The following is a 13,561-nucleotide window of genomic DNA, read 5'->3' on the forward strand; positions in this document are numbered from 1 at the left end:
GGGGCTGCCCCGCCCAACGCACAGCACGCCGGGCCCGACGCTGTCCATTTAGAACTTTCTTTGCTTTTTTGAGCCTCTCAAACTTAGTCCTCCTGCCGTCTCTCAATCAACCCCCTGATTCACGCTGTTCGAATATTATCTCAGTGAACTCCAGACAATCAATTACATTCTTCTTCTTTACGTTAATTTTGCTATATCACATACCATATCAACGTGAGAGTGGGTCACTAGGGCACACTTGGAAATTCTCACCACGTGGTTATCCGCCGTGACATCTGGTTTATAATTCCAAGCTAAGAAAATGTAACTCTTTATTTATTCCCTGTTTCATTTCAGAGAAAACTTAAGACTGCTCACACAAGTCCATACAATAAAATAACACTGAACTTATGGCGATATGAAAATGGGACAAAGGAAAAATGAAAGCAAAAAATTTCAAATAAAACTAGGAATGGGGCCAGCATTTAAAGCTCAGCTTGCCGAGCCCACACACATGCTAGATAAGATTCAAAGTTTTCCAAGCTCCCCAGCAGTCAGCAGAAAGAGAATCACTTATGGGTGGAAAACTACACCGGCCCGCTGGTCAGATCAGCCACCATCTGCCTCTGTAAACAAGGGCTTGCTGGGACACAGCCACACCCAATCATTTACATCTTTCTTACTTCTTAGTGCTGGAGAAGACTCTTGAGAGTCCCTTGGACAGCAAGCTGAAACCATTTGTCAATCCTAAAGGAAATCTTGGAGAATGCAATGGCACCCCACTCCAGTACTCTTGCCTGGAAAATCCCATGGATGGAGGAGCCTGGTAGGCTGTGGTCCATGGGATCGCTAAGAGTTGGACATGACTGAGCGACTTCACTTTGACTTTTCACTTTCATGCATTGGAGAAGGAAATGGCAACCCACTCCAGTGTTCTTGCCTGGAGAATCCCAGGGGCGGGGGAGCCTGGTGGGCTGATGTCTATGGGGTCGCACAGAGTCGGACACGACTGAAGTGACTTAGCTTAGCTTAAAGGAAATCTACCCTGAATATTCATTGGAAGGACTGATGCTGAAGCTGAAACTCCAATACTTTGGCCACTTGATGCAAAGAGCCGACTCATTGGAAAAGACCCTGACGCTGGGGAAGATTGAAGGCAGGAGGAGAAGGGGGCGACAGAGGATGAGACTGTTGGGTGGTATCACCGACTCAATGGACATGCATTTGAGCAAGCTCTGGGAGATGGTGAAGGACAGGGAAGCCTGGCATGCTGCAGTCCATGGGTCACAAAGAGTCAGACACGACTTAGTGACTGAACAATGATAGGATATCACGGCAGAGCTGAGTACCTGCCCTGGAATAAAACATTTACCACCTGGCTCTTTAGAAAAGAAAGTCTGCAGACCCCGGGGTTACTTGGTTCTGCACCCGTCAGGTAACCGCAGAGCTTTCCTGGGATAAGCACACTCCCTGTATGGTTCTGAAGTACAGAGAACTTTCCATTGTCAAGAGCTCACTGTGTAATCTCTTGAAAAACATCCTTAGCTTCATTTTTAACAGTCATAGGCTTTACAGGGCCATTGGCGATTCTAAGTGAGGCTGAAAGGGTGCCACGGGGGGTAGTTTTTCTCCAGGTCTGCTGAAGGCAGGGGAGTCTGCAGAGATGGCCAGTGTGGGTCCTCCCACTCCTGATGAGAGGCCGTCAGGGCTACTTGGTTGGGCTCCTCTCCCGCTGAGCCCCGAGGGTTCCCCCGAGCCCTCCCTGCGGTCGCTGGCAGCAGTGGGCATGCGAGATAAAGCTGATATGTCAGCTTTGCTTTAAGGCTCTTTTCTGTGAACGTCCTCTATGCTGAGTTTGACAGGCACCGGGGTGGTGAGAGGGAGGCCGTTTCTCTGCTCAGTTCCCGAAGCCTGCTGTCCCATTCTGCCAGCCTGCAGAGCTGCCCCTAGAACACCCAATTAGATGCTAATGCCAGCTTTTGGGGAAGAACTTTCCAGAACTTGAAAGTGGTCTCTCTGGGCTCCCCCACCCCCCCGCGGGCACCCCCACAGCGCCGGCCAGCCGTCTCAGCTGACCAGGACAGAGGGCACCCCGCCCGTGAGAACCGGAGCCCCGTGGGGATGGGGCCCTGGGGAGCAGACCCCACACGCTGGTACACACCCGGGGCCTGCAGGCCCGAGACGAGGGCTGGGGTCTCCTCCAGAAAGGGGGCCGCTCCTCTGTGCAGACCACGGGGGCAGGGAGGGAGGAGGGCCCAGACAGCTCCTATGGAAGCGCTCAGACTCAAAACCCACCCCTGAGACCTCTGTTCAGAGAGACGAGCCCTCCACAGGGTCACCCTGACCCGCTGACCGGGGACACGTACATTCCTAAGAACCCCCCAGAGCAAGGCTTCCAGGATAAATGCAAATAACCTCAAAACGGCGATGTCTAAGAAACCACAACTCAAGTCAACGTCAGAAGAAGACAACAGAACAGCCGACTGCGGATTCTGGAGAACACACCTGGAGTCCTTTTCTTCTCTGTGAGGATAAAACCATGCTGTGATCGACTATAGTTCTGTCCTCTACAACAGGGAACAAAATCCAGCTTATTTAACAGTGTCATTAAAGGGATCATCCACTAAACGAAGGTAGCTGCACCTTAAGATAATCAGAGTTATCCTTATCGACCCCTCTGGAAATTGCTACTTAATCTCTGATCCTACACGTGTTGTCAAAGGGAAAGAAAAAGGAAATGTGTTATAAATAATCATATTATTCCTTACAGTTCTTTCCGCACCATGATTAAAAAATATAAAGCTGGAAAATAAACACCCACACCTGAAACCTTCCTTCTCCTTGAGGGTGTTCGCCGTGCGCTAGAAAACACCAACCACAAAGAAGCCAGACAGGCTTCCTTGACAGGGGAGTCCACATGGCGCCCACACGGCGGGTCAACAGAGGACAGTTTCTTCACCCTGAGAAGATGGCCACTTAACTCTCCCAGCACCAGCGCTCAGGGTTCAAGTCCAGACACTCAGGCCACACGGGAATGTGGGACACTTGGACCCTGCGTGACCTTAGCGAAAAACACAAAGAAAGAAAACTCTTAAGAAATCCATGAGGACACGGAGCCCACACCAAACGTGAGCCTCTTGGTTTGCTCTCTGGAGCCAAGCGCGGGGACGCCCGGGTATGTCTGGGTTTGGAGGAGCACGAGACGTCAACACGGAGGACCCCGGCCCCTGCGGCGGGCCGAGCCCCATTTCTCCAGGCATGATGCAACCCTCCACGGGCTCCAAGCTGGAGCTCAGGCTGGAGGGCAGGTGAGACGCACAGCCTGGGAGCAGAGTCCTCGCCGCAGAAGACGCCGTCCTCTGCGCTCCAGAGCTGCAGGACGCGGACGCCTGCCCGAACCTCACACGCGGCGGCCACACGCTCCCTCACCTCCTCTAGGCCCCCCTGAAGGCCCCTACTTACGCAGCGCGTACAGGGTGAGGGTCACTCCCGCCAGGCAGAACCCTTCGAAGAACCTGAGTGTGCTGAACATGGTCACATTCACAGACAGCGCCACGGTCAGTCCGAAGATGAGGATGAAGATGATGGAGAAGAGCAGCACGGGCCGCCGGCCGAACCTGCACATGGATAGGGACACGGTTAGTCATCGCCGGACAGGCCGGGGCCCAGGGGTCGGGGGCCGGGCCTCCCCAGGGGCCAGCAGGTGCTGGGTGGGGACCCCACGGAGTCTGCATCCCTCCTGGACCCTTGTGGGGAGGCCCAGGGGTAGGGGGCCCTCAGGGTACGCACACCCACCCCTCGTCATGTAGATAAGGGAATACAGGTCAACAGCCGCTGTGCGACAGACGTGAGACGGGAACCGATTCCTGTTGGCCAGTCTACTCCTGAGTTTATGGGGGTAATTCAACAGAACCAACAGTAACTCCCCAAACTTCAACCTTGGCACGCCCAGTATAAAACGGCTTGGAGGCTGTGACCTTTGGAACTGGCTCCAGAGTTAACATAGGCACAGGGTGAGCGAGCGGCTTCCAGCTGTTTCTCTGAGTTGTTGACTAGACTGGCCTCGACCTCACCTGCGGCCTGGTGGAGCCAAGGGCCGAGCCGGCGGCCGGCTGGTTTCAGCTCCATGATGAGGAATGACCAGAAGGGAGCACAGACTGAACGGGGGTGGCCTGAGCTGTAAGGATGCACGTGGACCTGGAAGGGAGGTCCCCAGGGGCCCGTCCCCTGCATTGGGGAAAGGCCAGGGCACCCTGGGCAGGGGGTCACAGGGCCGGCCCAAGCGGGCTCGGGGAGCACCAGGAATGTGCTTCCAGGCGTGGCGGGGGGCGGGGGGGGGTGGCCCTCGGGCCTGGGGCGGCCCTTGCTCGCCGCCCCTCCCGGACCAAGCCTCACACGCACGAGGATGAGCGTGGCACAGCCAGCGTGGACTAGAAGGAGAGCTCTCAGAGAGGCTGGGCTGTTTGCCAAGGGAACAAAGTCCACGCCCGGAACCCCCAACACCTGGACGTCCACCTGGAAGGGAAATGTCCAGATGGGCAAATAGAAACGAGGAGCAGGTCTGGGGGTGCCTGAGGTTGGGGTGAGAACGGCAGAGATGGGAGTGGGCAGAAGAGGGGAACATTCTAAACGCTGTGTGTGCCAGTGGCCACATGTGTGACTCTGCAAATACACCAGAACTCACTGACCTGTGCACTTAACACGCGTGAGCTACATGGTGTGCAAACCACCCCTCAATTTAACTCTGTTTTTTAAAAAGGCGCGGTAGCATCTGGCCTTGCCTGTGCAGGAGACGGATGTGATTTCCTCACACTCTGGGGGCGGGACCCCCAAGATACCGTCTCACTTAGGATTCCTGAGGCCTCTGAGCGTCCCTGTCCATCACTCCGGGTTAGAGAAATGGGGCCAAGGCTGTGAGCTTGATGCAATGGAAGTCGATTTTCTTGTCGAGATTTTAGCCGTTACTTCCCTTCACCTGTGCTGGGGTCACTTAGCCCTTACCAGGAATGACTACAGGAAGTTCTGTCCAACTCCAACTTGTCTACAGAAATGAACTTAAACACGGCTCGGCTGGCCTATTAAATGGAGGAAACCAGAGTCTAACTTATCCCTCTTTATTTCCCTCTGCTTCCCCATCTGTCCTGCATCGCACAGTGTCGAGATCACTAACAGGACTACAGACCGGGCACCAAGTAGCCGCGGGTCTTCCTACGTCCGGCCTCCCCGACGCCCACCGGACACAGTCTGCTCCTCTGTCCTGACCCTTTAGGGAAGACCCTGGATTTCTGCTTAACTTGTAGAAACAATTCTAAATCTTTCCCTCCAAAGTGGCTGCTAAAGTCATTAAGTGAAAATTCGTATTAGGAATGGGGGGCAAACATGGTCTTCAAAGTCAGAGCCCTGGCCCCAATCCCAGGCTCCCTGGGGACAGAGGTCCTGAGCAAGACCCTCTGGGTCCCATGAGCCTCAGGCTCTCTTCAAGAAGGGCCATCGGGTGTAGATATGTGCACGTGTTTAGAAGCCCCTGGGGTTCAAGTGGGCCCTGGCTCTCCCCAGAGCAGAGGTCTCCCATCAGATGATCAGTAGACTCGCACTCTCAAATCTGCGATGCAGAGGCATCATCGGTCAGCCAGGACCTGTGACAGGCAGAATATCAGCCTTGGGGGTGTCCCTGTCCTAACCCCCTGAGGCTGTGCCACCTCTCACGGCACAAGGGACTCTGCAGATGGCATCAGAGTGAAGGGCCTCGAGGTGAGGCGGCTGTGCCGGGAGCCTCTCCTGGCTACGTGGAACCAGGCGACAGTCTCATGAGAAGGACCTGACCAGCCACGGTGGGCTCAGACTAGAAGTGGGGCCAGGAGCCAAGGAACAGGAGAGCCTCTGCTGCTGTTTAATCGCCAAGTCGTGTCTGACCTCGTGGACTGTAGCCCGCGAGGCTCCTCTCTCCATGGGAGTCTCTAGGCAAGAATCCTGGAGTGGGTTCTTCCTGACCCAAGGATCGAACCTGTGCCTCTTGCATCTCCTGCACTGGCAGGTGGATTCTTCACCACTGAGCCACCTGGGAAGCGCAGGAGAGTCTCTGGAAGTTGGAAAAAAACTCCTTCGCCGCCAGTGGCCAAGCTCAGTCCAGAGCCAGAGGGAAGGGGTCTGCAGGGCAGCCCATACACAGCCTCCCAGGACCGGTGGTATGAGAAAGGTGCAGAGTCCAGCAAAAGACCCAGCAAGAGAGGAAGCCAGGTCATCTGGCCAGAGCCCCTGACCCAGCTGGCCCCCAGCCTCCACCTAAACTAACACGTTACCTGCAAGACATGCTGTCCAGCCCAGACTGAACGTGTGTGCAGAACAGTCACCTTTAAAAAGCACAAACAAGAAGCCATGCAGCTGAAGTTTCAGGAGACATCGACTGGGGTCTTGGCATAACCTACGGCCCGATCAGCTTCCTGACACGGCCGTGGAATGGTGCCAGCAGCTGTGAGACCCGGACTTCCCTCTATACGTGTTTATCTCCTTTGAAGCAAGGCTCCAGCAGGGAGTAAAATGCTAACAGTAAATCAGTCAAGGGTGGAAAATACCAAACCTTCAAACTGGAACTGAGGCCCACTCCGAATGTTCAGAAAGCCGCAGCACAAGCTGCCTGCCCCGACCCTCTGGGCACCCCTGGCCCACTCCCCGCCACCCACAAACTTGGAGAAGTGGCTGCAGCTCAGACCCTGGCTGCTTGCCAAGGAAGACCCCACTCTCTCCCGTCTTGGTCCCCGGGGCTGGTGTGTGATCAGGGAGGCCGAACACCATCGATGGGAAAGGCATAAGAAACCACAAAACCACCTGTAAACAGCTTAAACCACTGTAGATCTCTTAGGTGAAGTCTGCATTTACTTTCCCTATTAAATCACTGAATCAGGACACTAAGACTTTAGTCAAGTCCGTGTTTTTAGGAAGAAGTGATGTAGTTATATTACTCTTATTTTCCCAACCTATTTCAGTTTAGGTTTCTGGGAAACAAAATTCCTTGTGGTTAAAATATTGGGATTGGAGGGTCTTTTAGGTCAGTATAGTTCACTCTGAAAACCTTTAAAAGTTCAAGTATTTGGTTTGGGAAAAAAACAAAACAAAACAAAACCCAAAACCCTCGTCCTTTCCCAATCTTGTTCCTCCCCTCCCCCTCAAAAAGCCCACCACCAAACCCCACGTGAGGGCCTGTGTGGGTTTCCACAGGTCACTCCCAGCATCTCTGCTCCTGCCCGGAGGGGGGGGGGAATGCCCTTAAGAAGCACTTACAGATGATGATTCAGCAAATTCTGAACACACAGGCAATCGTACTTCATGTTAATGCAAGAAACACCCAATTAGATGCCAGCTTCTGGGGAAGAACTTTCCAGAACTTGAAAGTGGTCTCTCTGGGCTCCCCCACCCCCCGCGGGCACTCCCACAGCAACAGCCAGCCGTTTCAGCTGACCAGGACAGAGGGCACCCCGGGGCATAGCCTCGGCCTCGAGGAGCCTGCTCCGAATCACTGCCAGCTTTACTAAGTCTGGGATTCAAGAGGCCCTTATTTGTAAATAAAGCCCCTTAAAGAGAAAGAACATCAAGCGGGGAGGGGTCCCCACACCTCTCTTCTTCGGCAGCCCCCCATTCCCCGCCAACCCCAGCAGCACTGGGCCACGGCCATGCTATTCGGACGAGTCCCCACTGCCGACACAAGCCCCGCGACTCAGTCCACACCTGTGGAGTCCGGCTCTGGGGCCGCTAGGAGCTTAGTTTCAAATGCTGGCTCTTCAACCTAAGGGCATCCGGGGATATTACTTAAACGTCTGTGCTTCTGTTTTTTCCCCAGGAGATAGGAGTGAGGCCGGTTTTCCACTGGGAAACAGGGGAGCTGTGCGGAGGGGCTCTTTTAATCCACGGAGACACTCAGCACGGAGTCTGGCCACACAGGCGTCAGTGAGGGCGGGTTGTTAACGCCGTTACTCCCACCACCATCTCGCTCCCCCCGGAACACTCACCTGGCCCCGCACCCACCCAAGGAAAGCACCTTTATTCTTGTCTCCGGTCCCCACCCCTCTGCCTGGCCTGCCCAGCTGCCACCCATAGCCGGCCACTTTTCAGAGCCCAGCTCCCTGTGGACCTGCAGAAGCATCTCCTGGCCAAGCCAACTTACAAGGACGGTTCCTCTCTGAGGTCTGCCTGCATCTGTCCAGTTCTCGAGGGTGAGGAGTCTGGCTGCCCTCTTCCCGTCTTTTGAAGCCCCTGGTCTGTCTATGCCCACTCAGGGCCCAGCGCTTAAAGCCTGAAGCCACATTCCCAGGCTCTTTCTAACCTCACTCTCTCAGGAGGAGATGGGCGGCTGGCTGCAGGCTGGTTTTGCTAGATTCTAGCAGCCAGGGAATTGCAATGAATTTAAATTCTCACTTCAAAAGGGTCTGCTCTATGCACTGGCAGCTCTCTCTGTCTGAACTCTGCAGGGGGCGGCTGCCCCCATCAGCTCTGGCCCCAGTGCCAGGGCGGGGGGAGGTGGGGGAGCCTCGGTCGCGGCAAGCTCAGGCCGACCTCGCCTGGGGAGGCCGCGGAGGCTGCTGCGGCTCCGAGGGGTGTGGCGTGGCAGGCATGCGGGTACTTACCAGTCAGCAATGCATCCAGTTATCAGGTAGCCAAAGATTAATCCAACCAGTAAGGAGAACTTAGCGACATGGACCTTCCAGGCATTATCACACACAAGATCCCACTAGAGAGGGGCAAATAGAAAACAGGTCAGAGAGAAACACACAGGGAGGCCGGTGTCATCAATCACAGTGCGCTGATCACGCACATCCCACGCACCACTGGGGGGGTCTCTCAGTGGTTTGGAGACGCTAACGAGAAATACCACCTGGCCACAGAAGGCAGTGTGATGTTTCGTCTGGGGCAGAGGACAGAAGTCCGCAGGGTCTGGTGCCCTGATGCCATCTCAGGGCGGGGGGTTCCTCCCTCCATCCCGGCGGGGAGGCAAGGCCAGGCGTCCCCGGGCACCCACACAGCTGGCACACGCCCTGCAGTGGGAAGCCCCCGCCAGCTTCTGCACAGCATGTCACAACAGCACGAGCTCTGTGCTTCCAGCCCGAAAACCCCCCAAACTTCACAAGTCATCTTAATAGCTAAGACGGTTAGCGGTCAATACTGAAATATCCACGCGAAGCAGTCTTACATTTTCCTTGTCAATGCCGCGCGTGTTTCCCCATATTCCAGGATAAAGCCACCTGCTCCACTTGGAGAGAAAGCCAATCAGTTGGTGCACACAACTTTTAGACTAGTTTTACAACTAAGCTTTATTATTAAAAAAAAAAAAAATAGAAACAGCTCTCCAATCTTTCCCTCCTGCTTTGGCAGAAGTGGGAAAGAGACGCACGTCTGCTCCCTCCGAGTGACGTGTGTCCACGTGGAGCACACGTGGGCACCGGCCCTCAGTCTGCGGGCAGCTGATGGCTGGGTCCAAGGGGCAAAGCACCAGGGTCTCCGCATCGACGGGCTTCGGGCAGAGCCGCACCTCTGCACCGGCCTCCGTGGAGGAGGCACCACGGCCTGTGACACCGTCTGCTGGACTCCGGAGGACACACGGAGAGCGGGCCCGCTGGCCGCACAAGTCGCATCACTAATGACGCAGGTTCAGGGCTTCTTTCCGGGGTTGCCGTCCTCCTGTGTCGGCTCAGGGACCGCGGCAGCAGCAGCCTCACCTGGGAAGTAGCCAGAAATGCGCATTCTCGGGCCCAGGCCAGACCCCAAGGGAGGTTTTGGAGGAAGCGCAGCGAGGCGGTTTAACAAGCCATCCAGGTGACCGTGAGGCTGCCCAGGGCGGCCATGTCCTTGCCCATTCGAATTCGGTGAATGAGCTTCCCAGGCCGGGGTTCAAACAATCCACCCCCCAGCGCAGGGGGTGGTCAGAGGCTCCAGGAACACACCGGGCAGGGCTGGCCGGTGCAGCCCACGCCAGCTCAGAAGACTGCATGGGCAGCTAAGGAGGCTTCTGGAGGCCACCCTGGAAAACCAACACTCACGTGTACCTGGCTTCTAGGAGCAAACGTATTCGTAACAACAAACACCTTCCACGGCACACCCTGTGTCTAACCTGGGACACGCAGCCCGAAGTGCTCCTGTGAGTCACAGCATTAGAAGCAGAGGAGTGTCGACTCTTTGCCCCCATGGTTTCGACTCAGAGGCTGCTCCGTCTCCTCTCCTCTCTGCCCTCCTGTGAGTCACAGCCCCGGATGCGCCAGCGTGTGTGGAGTCTGTACCCCCCGCCCCGCTTTCTACCTTCTGAGGCTGCTCCTGCTGTTTTCCCATCTCTCCTCACGGCCCACAAGGTAACCGATCCTCAGGGTACCAGCTGCATCGCCCCGCCCAGCTGGCCCTGCGGGCCGAGGAGAGGCTGACAGCCCCTGTGATCATCGCAGCCCAGTGCCATGGCAGCTCCCTGCACCTCCGCCTGGCACACACTTGGCAGGGGAAGGGCACGCCCTGTTCCAGGTGCTGCTGGGGGAGGGGGAGGGTGGGGGTGCCCACTCTGCCCTCAGTCTCCACCCAGACGTCCCACTGGGAGCTGATCTGAGGTCAAGTGATGCCCGTGGCACATTCTGCTTGTAGGAGCCAGCCAGGAGGCATCAGAGGACAAAAGCATTCGGAAAGAGGGTGGGGGCTGGGGGCTGCCAACACTGCTGTGTGCTCAGGCCTGCGAACCACAACCGGACCCAGCCCTGGGCAGCCACCACCCAATCTGGCTGCTACCTAAAGAGATGTCCAGGGCAACCTCTGTCAATTAGCAAGGCGGGAACAGAAGACTGACCGGCCGAGCAGACAGGACTGCAGGCGGGATCCAGGACAAGGTGGCCACCTGGCGCCCTAACCCCCTCAACCAGGCGCCAGGGCAGACAGCATTTCTGAGTCAACAAGAAAACCACCCCAGACAGCCCCGCAAGCTCCTCAAGATAAAGATCCCCCGCCTCGGGTCTACTGGACACCCCCAAGCCTGGAGTCCCCCCTGGAGGCACATTCCATATACCAGGCAGGTGGGACCGGGATCTCTTGTCTGACCTCCACATCTGATGAGAATAAAGTACACTCAGCTGGGCTACGATCTCTGGAAGGATTTCAGGAGTGTAAGGAAGCCCTGGAGATCACTTAGCTTCCAAGACTTGCCCCATTCCCAGTAAGATAAGGCTGGGCTTCCCTGGTGGCTTAGGGATAAAGACTTCCCCTGCCAGTGCGGCAGACACGGGCTTGATCCCTGGTCTGGGAAGTCCCCACGTGCCATGGCCCATGAGCCATGAGCCCATGAGCCATAATTACTGAGCTGGGGCGCTAGGGTCGGGAACCGCAAGTGCTGAGCCATAAGCCACAAATACTGAAGCCCCACGGGTCCTGCAGCCTGCGGTGTACAAAAAGAGAGACCATTGCTCACCCCAGCTAGAGAGAGTCTGCATGTAGCAGTTAAGACCCAGCACAGCCAGAAATAAATACAAAAATAGACAAAATTATAAGAAAAAAAAAGATACAGCAATCAGTCATTTCGCTAAGCAAAGGCTTGTTCAATAAGTCTAAACTGTGCAAAACCAGGACTCAGGAGCGTGGGTTTTGTCCCTTGAGGTCATCCACTGTCACCTGCCTCTTCTCACGCCCCCCACACCAATCACCAGTCAGTCACCAATGCCCAAGGGTGCTCCGTGCCCAGCGCGCCAGCACCCGCCCCCACCCCGTCCGCTCTGCAGACAGCCTGCTTCACGGGGACCTGCAGGGGTCCACACGCCACCCTTCTGCTGTGGGTGCCCGCGGGGAGAGCTGGAAAATGCCGCTTCCGGACTGCCTTACTGCTAAGCTTTCCCACGTGGCTGGGGTTCAGCCGGTGATCTGCCCCTCAAAATAACCTTCTGCGCGTAACCTGAAGCTGACTTCCGGGGTGACTGAATTAGGAAGAGAGTGAAGTGGGGGAATATGGGAGCATGCCCTCAGCTGCCCGGGAATTCTGAGTGCTGGTTTCATGACCCATCTCCCTGGGGACGCGGGGACAGGGCCCGCACATCACCATCCCCCACCCCCGAACTCACACGGGGTCTCCACGCATTAACTCTTCAGACCCACACCCTGCCTCAACAAAGGTGGGAACAGTCCTCTAATTTAGCGCTTCATCACTCCATCAGCGAGTCTGCCAAGGCCGTGCATGTGTACAAGTCATGGCCCGTTTTACAGTCTGACACTTGCTTTCTTTGCTGTTGTTCCAGGACCAGGGATGGTCCTCAGTTAGGGAACTGACCCCAGAATGTGATCTCAATCTTAGTTGCCCGTGTTTTTTTTTTTTTTTTTAAAGGCAGTAGTTACAGAACATCTGGTAAACTGTTTACCTACCTATACATTTCAAGGATAAGCTAAAAGAAAGAAAACTGATATTACTTTCTGAGGAATAATCTAATTGCTTGACTTGCCAGAGGAGAGGAATATTCACTGAGGAAACCAATGAAATTTCTAAAGAAGATGGAGAATAAATGGGACGGGAGGAAAAGAACCTTATTTTCAGCAGTAATGAATACTCTGATAAAGAGAAATGCAAACAAGAACATAAAGACGGACGGAAACAGATTACTTATCCAATTTTGAGGTAAAGAGGGGCTCCCTACAGATAAAAACTCAAAGAGGGAAAACTACCCAAGGAAAAGATAATGGATTTTATAAGTGGATCTGTTACTCCTGAGTTATTATTCATATTACTTATTTAAAATCTCCTCACATCAAAAATAACATAAGCAATATTATAAAGACTTAAATTTTAGGATACATTGGAAGGGGATAGGAGTCTGCCAGCCCCTGGAAAGGCCACTTTGGCACAGGGGTGATCATCTGGAGGCAAAGGAGGATCAGCAGATGCAGAAAGCAGCCTCCTCAGAGCCCCTCCACCTGCCGAAAAGCAGAAACTCCGGAGGAGCGGAGAGGGCCATAAACCCTGCCTCCGGGGAAGCCCGAGGCTGTGAAGACACAGCCTGCGCTGAGATGTGTCTGCAAACAACCTCACGGACGGATTAGGAGTCTGAGACTGACAACTGGAGACACCGCTACGCGTAAAGCAATCGACAAGGGCCTGCTGCGCACCACGGGGCGCTACTCGACGTTCCGGAACAACTCAATGGGAGAAGAATGTGAAGAGAACAGGTGTACGTGTGAAGGGAACTGAATCGTTTTGTAGCTCACTAACACAGCATTCTAAGTCAACTACGCTCCAATATAAAATTAAAACGTCGAAAAACCTCACGGAAACAACCCTCACCTTCCATTGCTGCTAAGTCACTTCAGTCATGTCCAACTCTGTGCGACTCCATAGACGGCAGCCCACCAGGCTCCCCTGTCCCTGGGATTCTCCAGGCAAGAACACTGGAGTGGGTTGCTATTTCCTTCTCCAATGCATGAAAGAGAAAAGTGAAAGTGAAGTAGCTCAGTCGTGTCTGACTCTTAGCGACCCCATGGACTGCAGCCCAACAGGCTCCTCTGTCCATGGGATTTTCCAGCCAAGAGTACTGGAGTGGGTTGCCATCACCTTCCATTAGTTCCCCCCATATATTTACTTCCC

The 13,561-nt window shown here is 54.9% G+C and overlaps 1 protein-coding gene across 2 annotated transcripts in view; it reads right to left on the reverse strand.

Moving 5' to 3' along the window:
* The window catches only part of SLC22A23 (solute carrier family 22 member 23), a 130,519-nt gene that overhangs the window by 85,685 nt on the left and 31,273 nt on the right, over positions 1-13,561 (reverse strand). For both annotated transcript variants that reach the window (XM_055570488.1, XM_055570489.1), the window contains exons 2-3: positions 8,598-8,701; positions 3,442-3,596 (exon numbers count right to left, since the gene is read on the reverse strand). In XM_055570488.1, the coding sequence (XP_055426463.1) occupies positions 3,442-3,596; positions 8,598-8,701 (259 nt within the window). The remainder of the gene's footprint in view (positions 1-3,441; positions 3,597-8,597; positions 8,702-13,561) is intronic.

This window comes from Bubalus kerabau, chromosome 3 (assembly GCF_029407905.1).
Source record: "Bubalus kerabau isolate K-KA32 ecotype Philippines breed swamp buffalo chromosome 3, PCC_UOA_SB_1v2, whole genome shotgun sequence".
Taxonomy (NCBI): Eukaryota; Metazoa; Chordata; class Mammalia; order Artiodactyla; family Bovidae; genus Bubalus; species Bubalus kerabau.